Source organism: Diuraphis noxia, unplaced genomic scaffold (genome assembly GCF_037042655.1).
Source record: "Diuraphis noxia isolate RWA-SAM2 unplaced genomic scaffold, SU_Dnox_SAM2 contig0003, whole genome shotgun sequence".
NCBI classification, from domain to species: domain Eukaryota; kingdom Metazoa; phylum Arthropoda; class Insecta; order Hemiptera; family Aphididae; genus Diuraphis; species Diuraphis noxia.
In genome coordinates, this window is record NW_028301713.1 from 10,618,662 (window position 1) to 10,642,999 (window position 24,338).

A 24,338-nucleotide genomic window follows, 5' to 3' on the forward strand; every position below is an offset into this window, starting at 1 on the left:
AAGTAAACATCATAAAAATATGGCAGTAATAGTAGTTTAATATTTATGTTTTACAAAATTAATGATGTGTCGTTACGACTTTTTGTTTAAAATTTCAATCGTTTTATGACCTGTTCATAATTTGCCTTGTGATAATACAATAATACCATAAGTTATGTAATTTAATTATTTAATTAATACTTAAAAACGACTCGAAGGCATCCTCCATTTGGCCGTAAAAAAATATTTTCTAGATCTTTAATACTTTTCATTATAATAATATGAGCAGTGTTAAACAATATTGCAATCAAATATTTGGAAAATATCAAACGCCGAGAGAGTTCTAAATATATCAAACTCTATCCAGTTAAATTAAAAATTAAATTAAAATAAATAACGCGACCGTCATAAGATAAGATATATCCGTTCTTATTGTGTTGCGTTACATTACCAGGCAAACCGTAGTAGGAAGTTACATCAATCTCACGATAAACCGTAAAATGTATTTCATTACAAACGATTTCATTATGTAACGGCTCTTCTGTACAAATACAACTGTACTGCATTACATAAATTATTATCATGTTATTAGAAGTTTTATGGTGTTTGCGCTCTATCTCAATTGATGATTAGGCCATGGATACATAAATAACATTGTTTTTATAAAACGATTGTTTTTCACAGTAATAGGTATTAATATTAATGATCTGAACGGTTGTAATCGTCTGCAGTTGTATGTGCATGTGTTTAATCAAAATAATTTATTGAAAATAACATTTTTATAAACAATTACAATATCGATGGGTATAATATCGACTTAAATAATAAGAGTATGCAAATATAATTATGCATATAGGTATCCATATTATTAAAAATGCGCGCATACAACTTAATGAAATATAAAACATGATAAACATAGTTTAGAACACAACAAACAATGTATGGAAATGGCGGAGAAAAATCTCTTATGTGTTCATGATATTATATTTTATTTAAACTTTCACAATACGACTTAAATAATTATTCGTCTCTATGATAATAATTATAAAGGTTTCGAATTCGGTATTTATGTTTAAATTGTTTTACTAACAATTTGTGTGGTAAAAAAAAGTATTTTACATACAAGTTCTAGATACTTTAATGTACTCAACTACTTATATACATTTAATTTAAAATTGTCATCAGTTTTTTCTTGCTAATTATACATTGTAATTTTGAATTTTTTACCTGTGATCAAAAACAAAAAAATAAAATAATGATAATTTCCAAAATCATAATGAAGTTACTATTTCAATTTAAAAAAAAAAAACTATTTACTTGATGTTTTTGCAATAAAATTAATTGAATTATTGTCAATCAGTGACAGACTTAAAAACTGTTAACATTAAAACAGTTTTGTTATTATTACTTATATAGTTGAACATATTATTAATAAAATATATGTGTGCAATTAATTTTAGTTCATACATTTTAAATTTAAAATATTATAAAGGGTGAATAAAGTTTTTCATAATTAATTAATTAATAATTTTATCGTAGCATTTATTGATAAACATTAAAATATTAAAATATAGTTATAATAAATAGTGTAATGACGTGTTATACTTAATATACATTTTAATAGCCACTAGATATCTATATAGCAGTAAACTTAATTAGCAAAGAGTATTTGCTTTTTTTTTATTTTGACGATAATTCATAATCTTTTTTAACACACTTATCAAAATCATTCAACAAACGATTACTAAAGTATTTGAATTGTATAGAGACAACCGTACATGCTTTTAAGTAAATCAGGGTTTACCATTTTAATCATTTAACTATCATAGAATCGTATTCAACTTAAACAGAAAAAACTGATTTTATTTCTGTAAAATGTAAAATATTATTTATTTTATTTGTCATAAAATAATATTATTATTACAGTTAATGTATCAATTTATTGTTAATCAATAGTTTTATTTATTCTTTTTTGAGTTTAAATAAATATAATTTGCAGTTACTTCATTGCAGACTGGCTAAAGTATTATATAATAAACATGTGTTCAAAAAATAAGAAAAAAAAATTTAACTCAATGTTTTAATTGATAATATTATTATCAATTTATGTTATGAAATGTATGTCCGAATAGAACCAGTGAGTTGTTTTCAGGATCAAAAAATGTTTATTATGAAACAATTTTAACTACTTGACCTAAATACAATACCGTGTGCAAAAGATTATAATGAATGACGATGATTACACTGATCGATCGTTATTTTATAGTGTTCAGTTCAATTCGATATAATATAACGTGATGCAAGTAAAGTTTTCTAACACCGACCGCACTACTATATTAATTAATCGTACTATAAGCAAACTATTAATTCAAATGTCTATAAAAGGCAAATGAATAATTATTATTAATGATAATAATGATTTTTTTTCAAAAAAATCTTATAAATCCTATCTCCTCCGTTTGTGTAACCTGGCTAGTAAGAATTCCGTTATCCAAAGTCGAACGAGGAACACAATTCGTACGTTAGACATTTAAATGATTATGACCTATGTATGTATGTATGCCTATAAAGATTTATTATAATATTATCATATACATATTAGACGACTTATCGTCGAGTCGCCTGCACAGTTATATTGATAATTATTTTAGTATTATATTATATTCTTAAAAGTCATTAATTGGATAATTAAAATCTAAGGTAATGATTAGCATTAACGTTCGTGATCTTTGGATACAAGATGTCATAATAATGATGTATAACGATAGTTAGGAAAATCTTTAATATATTTTACAGACATTTAATTATTCACTCGTTGTAATTGATAACGACTGAATCACTATATATTGGAGTAAACAACATAATATTATTATTATCGTTAAAACCACTTTCCGGCATAGGACTTAAAACCAAAGGCCATGAAGGTTTACGACATTCCGGGGAGAAAATCAAACTACATTTTATAATATATATTATATAGGTATATATATATATATATATAGAGAGAGAGAGAGAGCCAGACGAAAAAACTTCTTGGTCTACGGAAAAAAGGGTAAAAAAAAGCGACGAGGTTCATTGCAGAATAGTAATAATGTCTTAACAGACTATAATCATAATTAGGTATTTATACATTTTACTTGTTTGATTTCGATACATAATATTATAAAATATTGCTTTGACTTAAATAATATGTGCTGATTAACATATACTATTTTTATAATATTATTTTTATGATATTTTTATTTTAGTGTTCGAGCTATAATCATCATCATCGTGGTTATAAGGTCAAATAATTTATAAATTTTTATCAATATCATACTACCTGTACTATAGCTATCTGTTTATTTATTTCTATATTATGTAAGTCACTCCGATATACCTACCCACCTGCTCGTATAAAATTTCAAAATATAATTGATACATTTAAATATTTATATATGTTTAGATATCAATTTTATTTGTATTGATTTGGCGTATACTTACAAACAAAATGAGTAGCAAAAAAAAAAAGGCACATGAACACTATGTTACCTTGTTTTAACAATTAGATATACATGCATTTAATTGAATTTGCATTATTATTATTATTTTCTGATTCTGCAATTTATTTCTCGAAAAAATCAAATATTGTGTGTAATTGTGTTCTCTATTCGTTTTAAAATATTTTCCGTTCTTCGGGACAACGTTGGACATTTTCGTTGACGTTGTCGTGTAGCCTACTATCTCTAATTTAAGTTTAACACTGCAAGGTCCTCCAACTTGTATTTCAGCTTTACCCACATTAATTAAAAGTACTACATGTCACTTAAATAAAATTTTAGAAGGTTTAAAACAAGATGCAGTGAATAAAAGTACCATCATTAAAAATGCTACAGATATTTCAAATAAACTTAATTCATTGAAAAAAGACGATTATTTCAAAGAAACAATAGCTTGCCTTTCACAGTTTTTGGAACAAACAATCAAAGAAATTAACCGTCGATTTAATGATACAGCTTTAACACTTATCGAAGGGTGTTCAATATTCGAAGATTACAAATCATTTTCAAATTCATCAGAAAAAATTATTGAACAGTTATGTGATTGTTTTTCTTTAAATGAAAATGAAAAAGATGGAGTATTATCAGATCATAAGTCTTTTATGTTTGTTGCTTCACAGAAAGTTAAAACAAACGGATATCCAATGACTGACCTTCTTGAAGCAAATATTGGTTATGAACATCTGAAAAAATTATCAGAATCCATTTTATGTATTCCAATAGGAACGCCTACCGTAGAAAGATCATTCAGTGCGATGAATAGAATTATGACAAACCTTCGCAACCGAATGGGACAAGATACTCTTCAATACTGTATGAAAATAAGTATAGAAGGTGATGAAGATCCGTCAATTGAACATGTCGAAGAGGTGATAGATTTATATGCAACAAAAAAAACTCGCCGCATACGCTTTAAATGATAATATTAACTATACATTTTTAAATATTAAATAATTTCAATTTTTTTTATAAGCTAAAGTTCAATTATATCAATCAGGTAAATAAAGTAAAATTTGTTAATTTGTATTATATTAATTCCACATCTCAGTGCCCCCCCCCCTGGAAAAAATGTTTGAATTCGACACTGCGTGTAGGTTAATGTTATTTTAAACTTTTGGAAACCTTTGGCCGCACCAAATCGCAGACATTATTTTACGACATTTACCGACGATTTTAAATTTTAGTGAGTCGAGCGAGTTACGTACGGCGAGCTAACACTCCGGATCACCGCCTGACACTGACATTCGCGTAATTCATTTGTGTACAATATTAAGATTGAATATTGAGAAAAAATATTCCAACCTCACGAAACAGACAAGATTTATAAGTTTTTATTTTTTTATCGACCTCCGGAATAATAAAACTAATGAGGGTCGTTAATGCTTTAAATACGTTTACTATTCAAATTTATTTTTACCTTTTAAAGACAGTTGTATACAAGCCAGCGCCGGTTACGTTCATTATACAAACTGAATATGGAATGCCAATACTTAATTTATAATTATTCATAGTATTATTTTACTCCACGAGTAATGATCCAATCGCGCGATAACATGTAACGCATATTATTACTACTTGTGTATTGACAAATTTGTATATCATTTTATTTTTCATTTTTTTTAAACATTAACCGTTACTTAAGTTTTGACAAAATATTTCCCATAAACAATAGGTATTCTTAGCAATTCGCTGTGACTTCACAATGTACGGGTAGGTAACATTAATTTTGACTTTCGATCATACATAAATTACATCTCACTTAAACATAATGCGAATCGTGATTAAACATAATGATATATAATTAAATTTTATCACAATCGTGTTTTATTGTCTCTAAATAATAAATGAAAATATTATGTTCTCTGATTAGTATCGATCGCAGAGAAATAAAAACATTTTTTCGACAGTTCTAGTTTTTGTTATTTTTATCATCTTCCAATTTATTGTCTTTGTGAGAGTTCAATTAACCCCAATTGTTAGAACAAACCATCGAAATATACGACCGAACTTTCCCTTTACAATCATTTTAATTTGACACCGTTGAAACGTAAAATGAAACTACGAAACTGGATATTATTCAAATAAATTATTTGTATAATTTATAACATTTTGTGATGTACAAACCGAAATGTTCAATGTTTTGTATTACATATTATTTTCTCGAAACAATAAAATTGTGCCGTTTATATTTTGCGTTGTTTTCGGTATTTTCAATGTTTGCTACATTTAATTAATATTGAATAATATTATACAGGTACCTATATTAGTATAATTGTGGTATTATAAGGTATATTTGATAAAACATAATTAGGTAAAATATAATATTGTCAGCGACTCGAAATTGAATAATATTGTGTAACAATGAAAGGCAATCAGGTAATTCGTTTTTTTTTTCTCTCCATAAATAAGGTACACAATACAATACAAATTATAATATCGATGTATCGTTTTTGTTTTCTTCGATAAACGGTTATAGGAGCTCAACGGCATTAATAAACTTTATCGAATAAAATAGCTATGGGAAAATATTGTGCTGTGTCGTCGAACTCCGCTATACGTTACGGAGGAAAAAAACTCCATTGTGCGCAGGGAGTTTTTGAACTTTTCTCTCTGGTCATCTGACATATAATTGTAAAATAATGGAACATATTATTGACGTAAGACGCGGCACGTACCCACAACAACACATCCTGACATCCCAAAAGTAGGCACGTAAAACATAATATAGGTACCTATAGATAAATACCCACTGTTATTTTATATAGCGCGTGTGCGCATGTGTGCAGCTTATAATAATATTTTACCGGTGTCGACATGGTCCGCGATGTGTACCGGCGTCGGGTTTTTTTGTTTTATGTACCGATAATAATTGGCAGAAGAGAAAAGAGGAAAAACGAAGGAAAACCACAAAAAAAAAAAATAATTCGTCGAAACATCACGGCCGACTAAGACTTTTTCCGCTCCTTGGAATTATTGTTTTCCACTCGCACACGCTCTGCGCATCAAACCATATACCTATAACTATGTAATATTATATACACATACTCGTACATAGTGCATGCATATATTTGTGTGTGTGTATAAATATAATACACCGGTCATAGAACAAAATGTATTATCGGTTAGAGTAAATAAAAAGTTAATTTGGAAAACAACACGAGCGCAGCATACATCCGCTTGATATTAACATAGGTATGTGATAATTTTTTTTTTTTTAGCTTTTTATTATAAATCTAGCTCAACAATTACAATAGGTATACAATAACAATAGGTATTAAACCGCTGTTATGTTCCGTTATAGAACCCGAGACGTTTAAGGTTCGTTTTAAAACTTCAAGAAAACACAAAAAAAAAAAAAACGTCACCGCGTTTCTCGCCTTAGTAACAACGTTATTGTAGTTATGTATACATAATACGAGCGGGCTGCTGCTGAACAAAACGGACTTGCGGCAACTATTACGGCCGAGAGGTCCAAAAGCCGCTTGACAAACATTATTTTGAAATAACAATAAATTGTATATTATTGACAGACCGTAGTGTGCGCGGTCGTGTTGTGGCGCTGTGGCCCGACCAGACGAGGTCAACGTGCGTCAAACCGGCGTAAAACGAATTATTTTATTCATCAAAGTTATTGCGTTATTTCATATTATTATATTATTATACTGCTTCGTTTTAAAGTCAATAAAAAAAACCGTTGATTGCCATGTTCAAACAGTTCCACTCGTATCATATCTGTGAACGTATACCTTATACATCTATATAATGTATTATACTATTGTGTCATTGATTGTAATACTTCGGAACGTGTGTGAGCGCACACGATGAACCAACAAAATTGAAATAGAAAAAAATTAAAAATTAAAATGTAATGCGATTGGCATATCTGTGACTATCATTGGGTGAATTTCGCGGTGCTGCCATCTTTTCCGCACTCGTTTGACTGCCGATTGCAAAAAATATTAAATAATCATAATTAATATGCCGTTACCTATATTTCACATTAATAATAATATGATATGCCTAACGTATATATACATCACTGAAATAGTAATAGTAATAGTAAATATAACGATTGGTTTAACGCTGTTTTCGGAATCTTAATTTCTAGTATTTTTGTTGAACATCTATTATACGGTAAGAGAGAAAAAATAAACGTCAAAGTTCTTGGCACTCCCAAAAACGTCCCCCGTCACCATCTACACTTGCTCACCCCCGTCATCGTGTTCGTCCATATACCGCGACCGTGTAAGGTAAATCATTGACGAAAACTGTGAATAATCGTTAACGAATCAATAATACAATCGAATGGCGATCATTCGAAAACCTTGAAAACTCGATTTTTTTTATTCCCCAAGAATATTCGTCACCTATATCAATTAGTAAGATATCTCTATAACAATACGCATAATATATCGAATCGAATTTATATCCACTTTTTACTTTTATTCATGGCGAATCGGCTGTACCTATATATAATGTACAATACATTGTCGTCGTACAAACCCTATAATTAAAAGCGCATCGAATGACATTGGGAATCTATATATAATATATACACCGATTTATCGCATACGATGCACTTTTCCGGTTATAAAATCTTGAAAAAAATTATATTAATATTCCATGATTTTTGGTATCGTCGGTGGAATATTATTATATACCTTCTACTCCTACTCTCGGTGTCATTATAATGTTATATACGCGTGCTCCGAGCTATATTGTCGTTAATCATCCATGAATAATGATCGTGTGTATAGCCATTTAAGTAAAATATAAAATAAAATATAAAAAATTTAAAAGAACGAAGAATAATAAGAACAAGAATAATACGAGATACACTTACCGCGAATATGGTGGCGTGTGGTAGCTTTAGTTATGTACTTTTTTTTGGTATATTTTATTATAATGATACTGGAAAAATTCAGGCATTTCTAAAAAATTTATCACCATATTTCCGTGGCGTTGGTACCACATTATTATACTCACAGTAAACGTATATATAAATACGAACAATAGTTTAAATTGATAATTTATGAATCCGCCATTTTCCACCCACTGCGGTTTTTAAAATAATATTCTTTATGTGTATTGTATAATATTTTATAATATGTAATACACGCGTAAGCAAAATGAAAATTGAGCTCTTTATGAATGCCCTGGGAACTTAACAATTTGTGTGACTTGTGCGTTGATAATAAATGTATAAAACAAATTATATTTCCATATTGTGTGCCATTGTCGTTGTTAAACAACATTATGAAAATGCCACCGTACCTACCTGCTGCCTGGCTACGGCTAAATTCGTTAAGCTCTTCGAAATTGCTTTTGATTCGATTAATCGTCGTCGACTATAACATTTTACCGATCGTAAAAAAAAAAAAAAATATTGATTTATGTCGATTGCCGTCGTACGACGAAAACGCGTATATTTTTTAAATCGGCCGCTCCAAAAATATGTGTATATAATATTATATGTATGTATATACGATTTGGTATTCACAATATTGAGAGGTGATTACTTAAATAAATATACAATATGTCGAATGACAATGCCATTATAACAAATCAATGTGTTCGAATAAATATATTATACAAACACGCGCACATGCAGGTACACACAGTGTTATATAATTTATTATTTATAGTGGAAACTCGATTATACCAAAGCGTTTATCGGATACGAGATAGAAGTTTCCGGCTCTCCTATTTAAGCACGATTGACAACTTTGCAGTTGATTGATCTGGTTTATTTAGCATAGAGTTGTTCTTGACAAATAAATTTGAAATGATTCTTCATTATCACTACAGCGCACACGATTCATTTAATATTTCGTTAGAAGTGCATCATATGCACTCGCTGTTGCAGTTGTTATATAAATGATGACACCGATCAATTTATGTGTCATTTGTGCATGTCGACCGCCACAAAGATGTATTTATTTGGCAATTTAAATTTAATACCATTAGTACCTATACCTAACACTATAGTGTATAGCTGATATTAAACTATTATGAGTAAATATGATAATATTATAAACCACCGACCATTTCTGTTCGAACATGATATAATATCATCTTATTTATAATATTATGTTTCGATTTGTTCTCACCACTTCTGGCCGATATCGTTAAAATATTAATATTTTATTATGATCTTTGAACGACTTTGAATTTCTATTCTGAACCCGAAACAACGCGATTCCACGTTTACGTAACGTAGTTTGGTCTGCGACAAACATCATCATAATGATAATTAATGTGTTTGTTTTTCTTATCAATGTTTATCGCGCGACCCGGGCCGCGGTGTATTATTTGTTATCACAACGTATAAGCGTATTACCGTCAGGTTAGTTCATCCGATAACGGAAAAAAATAAATCAAAGGTCCCTCCCATGATGTACACTGCAACTTACTGTGTACCGTCGTTTTGATATAAATATCCGTCCCATCCGGCAAGTTAAATCAGTATTGCTCGAAAAACCGTCAGCAGCAGTGATACAGACATATTATCATAATTCGCTGTCAACTCTCGTTGATATTATATTACATTTTAGTATTTCATCCGTTCTACACGCAACAACAATATGGTCGCCTGCAAAGTGATTGTGGCCGTCGCCGTCGTGTTCGTAGCCGTTGTTCAAGTAAGCAATAAAATATTATACGAACATAATACATCGCCGTAATTTAAAGAGTACTAATTAGTAATTAGACACGTGCACGGAATCTAAACGTGTAATTATAATACATTATTATTGTTTTGATTTATCGTCTTCAACGATTTTCGCGTCAATAATTATAGTATCACACAAGTGGAGCCGTATACTTTGCACCTATATATACGGCGACGCCAGTGATAATTACACGTGCCCATAATAAACAATTCGAACGAAATCCAAAACGAACCCAATTTTGTGTCGATTTAGATCCAAGGTAGACCCGGCTCCGACACCGACTGGAGTATACCGTTCGAAGAAGAACTCAAAAACATGACAAAACAAATCGCCAGTTTTGTCAACGTCGATAACTCCGAGTACGCCACCGCTGCCAAGAACAATCTGAACACATTCGTCGACGGTTTCAAGTCTGAACTTGCTGTTTTCACCAAATCGGTATGCAAAACCTCGAAATATTTTAGTTGGACTTTTAAACTTCAACTAACTCCTTTACGACGTGCCACAATACGTCATAGACTTTTTTGAAGCCGTTGTTATTGATTATTATTATTTTTATTTTTTTTTTACGTACAGTTTGAAGGAAAAGCTAGCGTGTCCGACATGTTCAAGGAATCCACCAAGCAATTCCAAACGACCATCGACAATTACGTCAAGAACTTGCCCAAGGAAGTCAGCTTGAAGGACTTCAACGAAAAAGCAGAACAGGCACTTAAGCACATGGTCGAATATGGTACTGAGATCACCAAGAAAGCCCAAGGAAACACCGAAGTTGAGAAGCAAATCAAGGACTTCATAAAGAAAAACATCGACCTTCTCATGGAACAAACCAAAGCCGTACAGGTAAATAAAATATATTCATTTACGATAAACATACAAAAATATATATTGTTTTCTGTATAGATAACTTCGAAATAACCGTTTAATTTTTATGATTTTAGGCTAAAATCGTCGATGGTAAGAAAGCTTAAGATGAACAAGGCTGAGGGACGTTGTATCAGCTATGTCAACCGAAACACGATAGCTGACAGTTAATTTATTGCTTTTCAATTTTATTATAATATCATAATTTATTTCACCTTTATAAAAATCAAATATTAAATTTAACAGTTTTTATACTTTATCGGAACTTTGTTATTATTTTCTCGACCGAAATATCGTTCATAAATAAACGATAAATCTGTTGCTGTATAAGAGTAACAGCAATAATGGTATCCTCCCACCTATCTTATAATGTTGGGAATAAAATAAAAATAGAAACGTTTTATCGTGGGCTTAAAAATTATTTCAAATTTGAATATTACGTATAGGTGCGGAAGTAGTGACTTATAGTCAATTCGTAACCTATACCCACCGAATGTCCTGATTCACATCAAATGCCTATACCTACCGATTATTCAATTTAATAATATTTAAATCAATCCGGTTTCAGTGATTTTTCAGCAATATTTTTTCACTAATATTTAATTGACATTAACGAAAAGTGATAAGGAATTAAAATAATGACTACGTGACATATGATGTATAGGGCGATTGTAAACTCCGCCGATTTACAGGTAGTCGATTTTAGGGTTAGATTTATAGCATGTTAATTCCGCCGATACATTTTTTTTACCTGAAAAAAAAAAAAAACAAAAAATTCCACCGATACGTATTTTTGACATAAAAGCACGTATATTCCATATTATAAAAATCCAAATATATATCACTTTACAAAAGCTCTATTAGATATTCAATCATTATTATATTATTTATTTTAATATCGTGTAAAAAAAGATTTAAGTATCTGAATATAATATATATAAGTAGTAAATCTGTACATAAATTATGTAGGTACGTATTACTTACGTAATGTTAATAATTATATATTTTTCTATTATTTCTATTTGATTTTTATATGATTTTTTTTTTAATTATTGTATTTAAATTCGATAGATATATTATAATTAGGGCCTGGATTTAAATGTACTCAAAACCATACAAATATGCTCTAAAAAATAGCCAAACATGTCCTTGAAAAATGCATTTTACCTCTAAAAATACCATTTATATTAATTTTTTTATACAATTTGTTATTTTAATTTGGAATTTATAATTAAAATATATTTATTACTTTATTGAGAAAAAAAAATTGGAAAAATTGACTTGATGCTGCTATAAAAAAACATACCAGTGGAGTTTACATTTTTTTTCCAGGTAAATTAAACGTGCCGGTGGAATTTACATGAAAAAAGGTCACAATCGGTGGAGTTTACATGCGCCCGATGTATAACGTACCTATACAGAATAACTCAATAATAATTAATACAATATTTAACACAAATATTGCAAAAATTGGTTAAATATGAAGTAAAAAAATAATATGTATAAGCGCAGCTGAGTGGTGGTATACTGTGCAAAATAATAGTTTAAATATATATAGATATATATATATAATATCATCATAACAATATTATATAACGTCCGTACAAAATGCAAATAAGAGCTTGTATTTTATATTGCGGCCACTATAATACTGCTTATTATTTTTTGTGTAGATTTTCGTAATTTTTCTGAAGTATTAAAATGAATTTTTTGTTGCTCAAATTTTTGCTCTTTCGTAAACGCAGTTTAGGACCCATTTTTTTAGACTTAAATCTGATCTAAACCGTAAAAAAAAAAAATAATATATTCGCATATAATATTATACAATAACGATTCCTGACAAATTACCTTTTTTTTCTTCTAAGATGTATTATTATAATATAATATACAATATTATACGGTTTAATGAAAAATATAATAGACATTAAAACCCGCTTAGGATCGAAAGACGCGTAAAAAACATGGTTAAATATTTAGGTTAAAGGACAACGAAATTCAAAATAATAATATGTAAGTCTATTGTATTATTCGCGTTGATTAAAATATATGTTCACGTTTTTGTACATAAATATTCCGACAAATGTCTTACATTATGGAATGACAAACATTCGTGTAGGGTTATGACTACAATTAGTTTAGTGTACTATTTTGTCTGTATCATTTCATTTATGTATTTCTTATGTCAATAGATACACTAACGCAATCACGATTTCCTGTTTCAATTGTTAACAATTCAAAGCGAATGGCATGGGCGTTTTCTAAAAATCTAAAAAAAAAAAATCTAATATTCATAAAATCATAATTTGTCATCGTTTCGAGTATAGTTATTTATTTTTTAAACCAGTCACACGGTTCGAAAGACCATACTTATGGTATCATACTGTGAATTTGTACTTAATGTCTGCCCTCTGTACGATAGTCAATTTCTGAGATGTAACATAGAGATCCCTTTGGGACGCGATAACAAATAAGAAACTGCAGGTAGGTAATCAAAATCACGTCAAGTCAACCACCTGCGTCATGCACTCCAATAATGTTCGATAAAATATATGATATTATCGTTTTTAATTCGCTAGCTATACGCACTACTCTTAATGAGTCGAATGAATATTAAAATATATTTACGCTGGTTCAGCGGACATAAATAGTATTTGCTACGAATATAGGTTCGTTTACGTATTAAGGTTGTTTAAAACGATAGTCAATATAATATTCTTATCAACACGTCGATACATGAACTCGCGATGGTTTTAGATCGCCGTAAACTTTTTTTTTAATTCCTTTTTTTAATTATTAAATTGGTTTATATTTTTCCGATATTGCAATTTATTTAGTGCTTTTTATGAACGATGAATTTAATCTAAAACAAGATGGGTTTTTTATTTATACTCATTTTTTACGTTCGTGTTTGAACGTGGCCAAGTAGTTAATACTAACTAATATAGGCAACTCATTGGTATCGTATAAAATCGTCGGTTGTGATAAGTTACATTATAAGTTTAGATCGTTTTATTTAAATAAATGATATTATATTTTATAATAATAATATATATATATATATATATATATAATATACTTATTGTGCACAATGTTGTGGTACTGACGCGAAAACAACTCGAGTTTTTAAGCGGGTATGACTTTAAAAACTTTTCCTCTCTTTTGGATTCTGTAAGAAGTGGTGGTGAATTTATTGGCTTTTCCAATGATGTGTGCTGTTTGAACAGTTCATCGAGAAAATTTTTTTTCTTTTTTGTGGTAGTTAAAAAGCACAGCAGCTGCATGAACCAACAAACCTCAATAATACCTATATAATATAGTTTATACGGATAATTTTTTAACATAATCATTCCCATTTTTCGTTTTTAATGTATTCAAATTCCAATTACTGTAATTTTTAATTACACATTCTATATAACAATACCATATTTTTCAATAATTAATATTTTGTTTTATAATATTTCAGGTGAGTACTGTGACGATGCAAACTTCTTTTTTTTCAAATGATAACCAACCGTGTTAATGTAAAATAATCGGCTGGACAGCTAATTTTTATTTTAAAAAATGGTATGTATCTCAACAAAATTCTATCTAGTAGTTTCTAAGTTATAAAAAAAATAATACCAAGGAAAATATAGCTATTATGCTCATTAGAAATAGCTGTGCAAGATTATAATATAATTATTATATATTATAATGTATAAAGTTGTTATGATAACATAATACTTTATTACCTAATTAATTAAATCTAGTATTATAAATATTATACTCAGGTGGGTAATATTTACGAGAGTGATGAAAATATATTTATGGACTAATTTTATTCATAGATATATGTTTTAAATTAATGTTTCGATTTAATCTAATTTTTCAAAATAATCATCTGATGAACGGTTCACTAGAATAAATTTGATTTGTGGTTAAAAAATAATTCATTTTGTGTCACCATAGAACGAAACAGCTAATGTAATTTAAAATAAATGATAAAGAAGACACAGAATTTGAATAGGTTAAATATTATATGATATTACTAGGTTATAGTTTGTAGGATTATAAAAATATGATTGGGGAGCATGGTTGGCAAATCACCTTGTGTGTATAGAAAATAAGAAAAAAAAACGCGATTTGAATAAATATGAGCAACAAACGCACAATAGAGTAAAAAGTTATCTCTGCGATATTATTATATATATATTATGTAGGCTCTCTCTACAGTATTTTTAATCATTTTTGAAAATTACTTCGACATAACACTGACGCGTCATCTTATGCATTTTATATTTTGATCAATAACCGCATCTAATTTATACCAATAATATTAATAATATTATTATCCACCAGTCAACGGCAATGATAACAACACAATATTGGAAATCACCACAGTATAATTATAAATTTTAATTTGTATGAAGGTGAATGTAACAATATTAATGAGGCATACGAAAACGCCTCGTATGAACGTCCTTATATAATAATTTATCATAATCTGTATTACAATATTCACTCGATTATTATTGTTATTAATTATTTTTAATTATCATACTAATATTGTATCTTATACGGAATATAATATTATATTACGTACGCTATTAATATTTTTGCTTTAGCATAGAAAAACTGATATTTAATTGAGAATTAAAAATACCTGCGTTGGCAGATGTCTTAGAAATATCAAACAGCGTAATAATTTTCTATTTTTTTTTTTTTCTATATTTGGCCAAATAATTTAGTTTGTCTCTTGTTGTGAATGATAATTTAACTTACATCCATACTATTACATGTTTAAAGAGAAACACGAAGTTTGGTGGAATAAGTTTAGCATCTCCGTTTCACAATTACCTGTTCAGAAAAATGTCGAATAAGCGATAAGATAATGTATCAACGACACACAGCCTCCAGTGTTAAACACTGTGGCCTTGGACTTTTTTTGTTTTGAAATGTTTAAATATTGATAAGATACATATTATCAACTTAATAATTAACTATGAAATTTCAGGGAAATTTTGGATTTCGAAAAATAAATAGTTTAGAAATGTATAGTAACATAAATGTATGATTATTAATAATAATATTTGACTATTTTAATAAGATTAGAAATCAGATAAATTTATATCTTGTGCCTGTAGCACGAGCGTCTATAAATCATAATTTTTTAAAAATATTTATTATAAATTATAACAAAAAGTTATTTCATTCGTCATAATGTCATTCAGTTACACGCCTTGTTAAGGATTCCCGCAGTTTAATTAGTTTGATTTTTAATTATATCATACGAATTCATAACAGAACAACAGAACAAAACCGCTTTTTTCACCCACGATATCAGTCGCGTCGCATACAAGACGATTTTTGTCATGACGATTGTTTTTTCAATTCCATTCAATCGACGACATCTTTGATAACATACAGTCAAAACTCGGCAATAACAAAATCGCCTTAAACGGTCGTCTATACGGTCAACGATTACAATGATACGTCGATATATACGGATTGAAATATAGATATAGATGTCATCTGTGTACGGAAATATGAAAATATGTTGTGAGCCAAAATACAAGCAAATAACCCTCTCCATATATATAAATGTATATCGTATATACATTATTCATGACTGTATGCAGACCCTTTAATATACGCCATAATATAATAATATAATATTTATTATATTATCATTTTCACAAACTCTATCGATGTTACATACTATTGCGTTCAATTTTTTAAGAAGGTAGGTATAAGGTGAGCGTATTTGAACTTTGAAGTAGCGACTTTTCACCGGTATATACACTTAAAAAAGTCAGACACGTAATTGACCGAACTTTACAAAGTAAATTGGTCGTTACATTTATACATTATGGGTCGCACTGTGTTGTTATTATGAAAAGTAGAAAATTTCTTGACTATAATTTAAATTTGACTTAATGTTTTTTTTTTTTTTTTATTTTAGATTTACGGTAATATAATATTTGTGCAATGAAAACGGTGGTATAGCTTTTCTTTTCTTTCTTTTTTTTCTTTTTTACGTCAGGTCTAAAAGAAACTCGTATATAATATTAAATCACATTAAAACTTTACTTTTTTTTTTAAATTTTTGTTGCAAATAGCTTTCAACGTCCCAGACCCGTTAAGCCCTCGAGAAAAGACATAATTGACTTTTCTCGCTGCCGAGTAGACCGTTCCACAGTCTCACTTCTCATCCATTTAAATTATCACTCAATGGTTCTCTGTCCTGCACACTTCGCGTCTGCGACGAAGCAATTTGTGGCCTATCCGAAACACCGTGCAGCCCTACTGTCAGTCACTATCAATTCGAGGCGTGAACCGTTAATAGTGTTTTATACTCACGCGACGTCTCGCCGGACACTTATCTGATCCTGTGTCTCGTGCGACGTAAAAAATTATCACAAAATATTTCGCGACATTACATAACAATCAATTTCCTTTTGTCTCCGATAACGCACGGCATATTATTATGTGGCAATAATAACATGTACGGCGTACTTCGATGCGAGTATATAGTTGCGGGTAATCATCACTGAAAATAAATGTTCGGAAATTCGGCGTTTGACCCGCACGGCTTAAAATATCATACATTTTGTATAATATACTTCACCGTTCAAATTATCCTTTTATAATAACCATCATCACTATCGTACGTATTAGACATATTTTGTCCGTTTATTCTTCGCGTCGTGCGTAACTTTGTATTATTTTAATTTTTTTTATTAGAAATATGGCTTGGACATCGCCGGTCATTAGCCTGGAGTAGGTTTACAGTCTGAAAGAGATATAAGTAAAGTTAGAACAGGAAAAAAAAAAGGTTAATTACAATTTTTACAAATTTTAGGGTCTTAAAAATATACGGATATATATATATATATATATATATATATATATATATATATATATATATACTATATATCCTGCTCCATATACTATATGTAGTATATATGCTTGTATATATTATATACAATGTTAAAATTTATTTATAAGGTTAGTATTGGTTAGAAATAGGATAATTTTATTGATATTTTTTTTCATCATGCGCTTCTTCTTTGTATTATTATACACGTATGATGTTATAAACGGTTCCATTCGTATACCGTTTCTTAACAACTTTATAATAACCGTGGACCCAACTCGATATTTTAGAGAAGTATTATAGCTACACTATATACGTACCGACGATGAATGCGCATGCGTCGTGTAAAATTATGATATATTACGAAAACGGAATTTTACATATTATTATTATTACTATTATTAATATTACGACCGCTGGAAAAGCGGTGTATGCGAATTTCGTGGCGCGTGTCCTACGCAAAGGATCGCCTCCGACCGGAATAATTCGATGGCTGACAAACATATAGAATATAAAATCGTCCTGAGCGTGCAGTAATCGAATCGTTTGCACCGCGGTTCGAGTATCCTATTATTACAACAGTCAGTTAACCACCATCGCGCGAGCTACCGATCCGATCTGCAGGCCCTCAATAAATCCATAATCGTCGATAGTACCTATACCAGCTATAAAAGATACACCGCCCACCGGTTTCTAAAATTCTTCATATTGACCAGTATAGTATACTAACGTATATCATGTGTGCTGATTTTTATCTCACATAGTCCACAACATCTGAAAATGTACAGAAAACGTGTAAATTCTGTATATTATATTATTATTCGTTTAATTACCATATTATTATTATTATTACGATTATTATAATAATCATTTAGATAACTGCTATAGGATAATGTACTTTAATTGCAAACGTTTGCATGTTATTATATTATATATTTTGTTTTGTTTCTATTGATAGCATTTAATGACTGCAGTGAGAATATGATATAAAATATTCTACCGTATTTTCATAATAAAATACAGATAATCACTTATTATTTTATATTCAAAACGTTTTGATCATTAATTATATCGTAATTGATTTTAATTTTATAATAACCATAACTTAGTCATATTATGCAGCAACTTTTGATTTTTACATGTTGATATAAAATACTATATTATATTATCACTATTATAACATTACGCATTTTCATCATCACAATATTATAGTATATTAATTTAGAAATAGTTAATTTAATTCCAAAGAAAAACTTCTAGCCTTGTATAATTAAAAAATATCTGTACATTTTTATAAATAATTTCTAGTACTTTTACACCAGTAGGTATATAAATTTTTACAACCAAGGAAGAATAAATTGTAAAATGAAATTACAACAAAAATTATATTATTCTGATCTTACAGTATTATGTATAGCTATCCTAACCTAACTTATATTTTCTCATTGTAATGAAGAATCAAATTATACAATTTAAAAATACATAGAATATCAAAAAAAAAAATAAAGAATCGCTAAAATTTTTGAACCTAATTGAGAAATATTTTTTAATTGACCAATAATATAACGTTTTAATTAAATATCAATAATTCGTAATGATAAAAAAAGTATATAATTTTCCAATAATTTTATGCATTTTTATTATATACCTACCATGATTAAACATTTAAAATTAATTAAAAATATATAAGTTATAGTAATAACTATTATAATAATAAATGTGATAAAAAAGTAATGTTTAACATATTTCTTTGACATTATTGTTAAAAGAGTAAAAAACATAATATTATAACACAGAACTTACATTTATGTTGGCAGTGAACCTATTGATTTTTCCACAAAAAGGTCTCATATTTTCATTTTATAATAATTAAAATGATTACTATATTTGACTCTCTAATAGAAAGGTATTCATAACCTAGAGTGGTTAAAGTTTTGGATGATATATTTAATTAAAAAATAACATTTATATTTGTCCAAAATACAAAATTAAATATAATTAATATAAACTTCACATCGTTGTAGCGACACAACTATATTTATTAGATTCGTAGACTGCTCGGGCACTGTACGCCGTAATACCAGCATAATTAAGAAAATATGAGCGACTAAACACAAAAAGTTTTTACCTGCATTAGTGTTTAATCTAATTTTCACAAGTGTGTATTATAATGCACACCGATTTAGTATTCCCAGCCATGCATAGAACTTTTGACTGCAACAGAAGTTAATATTAAATTTGAGTAACTAAAACCATCCGTTATGAAAATAATTTTCAAGTTCAACACAATATTAATTGTTTAGTTATCAGAGGCCGCAGAATTAAGCCAAATGTTAAATTTTCTATTTAGAAATCCGATTAATGTATGAATGTATAAAACATTTTTCAAGCCTTTTATTTTTAAATTGACGCGTCAATAAATTGCTTGGAAAAAAAAATTATATTCCTGATTCCATTATCCATTCGCATTTCGCAATAGCATCGAAAATTGCATTTATGCGTCATCTCAAAGCGCAGCGTTTTAATAATGTATATTTGAGTTTATACTTTAGTACGTAGTTTGTAGTAAAAGCAAGTTAAAACGGACATTTAAATTCGAATCGTATCACTGCTGCAGTTACATAGAAATAAACGGTTTTTTTTTTTTTTAATCGTTTATTGAGCGTGTCAAACCCTCCGTATACTCTCACAAATACGAGTATTTCACGCGTCCTGCCGCGAACTTTAAGTCTGCGTTCGGCAGCGAGTCGAAAAAATACAAAATATATACAGGGTGTCCCGCGAGGATTTACCCATTGCGATGACTCACGAAATAATTGAGATATCGAAATTCTGAATTTATAATAAGATTCACAGGGATAAAAACTACAATTATTTCATTTTTTAATTTATTTTAATGTTTTTGTAATAAATGTAAAAAATATTTTTTATTATTTAATTATTTCCAAAAATATTAAAGATAGCCGTTTTGTAGAGTTTATTTTTCTGAAAATATCGACGTTTCAAAATTTTATTTTCATTAATTTCCTGATTTTTAATATTTTTTCTAGTTCTGAAGAAATAAAATATGATTATAATTTATAACTATTAGGAACACGAATGGTATAATTCAGCCGGTTGTATGGGAATGCGCGCGGCGTGGCGGGTCACATGTATGATAACATTACGGTGTTAAATAATTCGCAATTTTTCTGGTAACTAAAAAAAATATTAAAAATCAGGAAATTAATGAAAATAAAGTTTTGAAACGTCAATAACTTCAGAAAAATAATGGCTATCTTTATTTTTTTTTGGAAATAATTAAATAAAAAATATATTTTTTAACTTTTTTACCAAAACATTAAAATATGAAATAATTGTAATTCTTATTACAAAACCAGGATTTCGATATCACCATTATTTCGGGAGATATTGCAATGGGTAAATCCTCACGGGACACCCTGTATATATACCTATATAATATATAGTATATATTATACATAGGTCTGTTATAGCTTTGAGAACTGTACGGAGATTTCGCTGAAAAAAAGAAAAATAATAAAGAATCGATATTAGATATTATTATATTATAGCATACCGTGTGTCCCCAAAATAAGACACACTCTATAAATTAGTTTATTATAATTATACTCGGTACATCCGTTTTACATATTTTTGAATTTTTTTTGCGGAACATGCAACTATAGACTGTTAAATATCCTTATGACTTACAATTTGTATTGTATTTTACGCATGCAACACTTCTTGTGCACCTGTAAGTAAACTGCATACATATATAGTATATATTGAATATAAACGGTGTGTGTGTGTGTTTTATTTGATAAAATTGTTCAAAATAAACTCAGCAGTCAGCACATATTTTGTTTGAACTTGCACCTCTCATTTTGAAAGTTAATGTTGTTCCAAAGTGCTATTTTATTGTGTTTAAATAAAAACGCATGGTTTAAAAAAGATAATATGATGAAAAAACAATATTTTGTTGACACGTCCTCTATGTGCTTTCAAAAAAAAAAAAATTGATATTACTATAGAATTATATGAAGAATTAAAAAGTATTTGTTTTTATATATTACAATATAATAATCACATAACAGCCTAAGTATAAATATTATTGGAATTCCTATTCGTCTAATGCCAAATTTAATAGGATAATTAAGGCGATGGTAAAGCTATATTTAATTACGCGTGTGTGTGTGTTATTGAATGTATGTGGAGGAAATAAATAAGAGGGGTCAACGTGGTAAAATTCTGAGGGAGAAAAAAGGCAAGAATAACAGAAAAGAAAAACCGTATTTGCCTCACTGGTCTAAGTCGGGATTAACCATTTCGTCGGGGTAGATATGTCACACACACACACACACACACACACACACACACACACACACACACACACACACACACACACACACACACACACACACACACACACACACACACACACACACACACACACACACACACACACACACACACACACACACACACACACACACACACACACACACACACACACACACACACACACACACACACACACACACACACACACACACACACACACACACACACACACACACACACACACACACACACACACACACACACACACACACACACACACACACACACACACACACACACACACACACACACACACACACACACACACACACACACACACACACACACACACACACACACACACACACACACACACACACACACACACACACACACACACACACACACACACACACACACACACACACACACACACACACACACACACACACACACACACACACACACACACACACACACACACACACACACACACACACACACACACACACACACACACACACACACACACACACACACACACACACACACACACACACACACACACACACACACACACACACACACACACACACACACACACACACACACACACACACACACACACACACACACACACACACACACACACACACACACACACACACACACACACACACACACACACACACACACACACACACACACACACACACACACACACACACACACACACACACACACACACACACACACACACACACACACACACACACACACACACACACACACACACACACACACACACACACACACACACACACACACACACACACACACACACACACACACACACACACACACACACACACACACACACACACACACACACACACACACACACACACACACACACACACACACACACACACACACACACACACACACACACACACACACACACACACACACACACACACACACACACACACACACACACACACACACACACACACACACACACACACACACACACACACACACACACACACACACACACACACACACACACACACACACACACACACACACACACACTATTATAATATAGTTTTATATAGGTACATAATATTTTGTGTATACCATATTACCATGTAGCCGCACAACACCCACCCACACACACACACACACATAATACACGTAGTTGTACCAACCTATATAGGCGGCGATAAAGCGCACCGGTCTCGCGCTTTCGATCATTTTATGTAAATAATGTTCTGGCGCGGACGGCTGCGGCACTCGAATAATAATAATATAATAATAAACATGACATCGCCGTGACAGCTGAACGCGTATATATCGCACTTAATTGCGAAACCGTGTTAGTTGTTACGGAGGACCCGCTGGCCCGGGACAATGGCCACGCGGAAACTACGAATAATACAACATAATAATAATACGTTATATGAAATTGTGCACAAGTATGCGGCGTCGGTCGCAGTCCAATCGACGTAGACGCGGCGTAGGTACTACACGCAATATCGTAATAAATACGAACTACTCGAAAAATACGCGAATTCGTCGTAGAGGTCGTCGGCGCCGTTGAAGGACCCACACTATAGAGCGTCATGTGACATATATTATTATTATTATTATAATATTTTTGTTTTATTTGCCAACAATGGTTGATGGTTCCTCGCGGCCCAGCCACACACGCACTCTCGTTTCAATATTATGATCATGTCGAAAACGCGAAAAGCTGAAATTTTCTGAGCTCTTCGATTCCGCCATCGTCGCACGGCCGCTGAAAACAATAGAAATAATATTATGACATGTCACACGGTTATATACGATATTATGTATAGCGAGTCGCGCTCATAGACCGTGGCCCTCTTCAGGTTTCCACCGTGTCAAGATAGGTGGCGCTTTTCGGTTACCGAGTTACTCTGCAAATACGGTAAAACATCTATACAAAGGACCCTCTGTTAAATGATGGAATCCTCCTCATAACGGAAAATGTCAATAGTCCCAGTGCAAATAATGTTTGCAATTTTTATCTCTTTAGAAAACCATTTATAACGGAAAAAT

At 30.4% G+C, this 24,338-nt stretch overlaps 2 protein-coding genes across 2 annotated transcripts in view; both read left to right on the forward strand.

Moving 5' to 3' along the window:
- Nucleotides 1-24,338, forward strand: part of LOC107165601 (neuroligin-4, Y-linked-like) — a 354,388-nt gene that overhangs the window by 219,054 nt on the left and 110,996 nt on the right. The window lies entirely within an intron of this gene.
- On the forward strand, nt 9,972-11,312 carry LOC107165607 (uncharacterized). Its single transcript, XM_015513933.2, has 4 exons — nt 9,972-10,159; nt 10,442-10,627; nt 10,766-11,032; nt 11,131-11,312. The coding sequence occupies exons 1-4, from the start codon at nt 10,103-10,105 to the stop codon at nt 11,158-11,160; spliced, it is 540 nt and encodes a 179-aa protein (XP_015369419.1). The 5' UTR covers nt 9,972-10,102; the 3' UTR covers nt 11,161-11,312.

Coding starts and splice junctions, on each gene's coding strand:
- LOC107165607 (XM_015513933.2), top strand. CDS start 10,103: ATGGTCGCCTGCAAAGTGATTGTGGCCGTCGCCGTCGTGTTCGTAGCC. Junction 10,160..10,441: donor TGTTCGTAGCCGTTGTTCAA/GTAAGCAATAAA, acceptor GTGTCGATTTAG/ATCCAAGGTAGACCCGGCTC. Junction 10,628..10,765: donor TTGCTGTTTTCACCAAATCG/GTATGCAAAACC, acceptor TTTTACGTACAG/TTTGAAGGAAAAGCTAGCGT.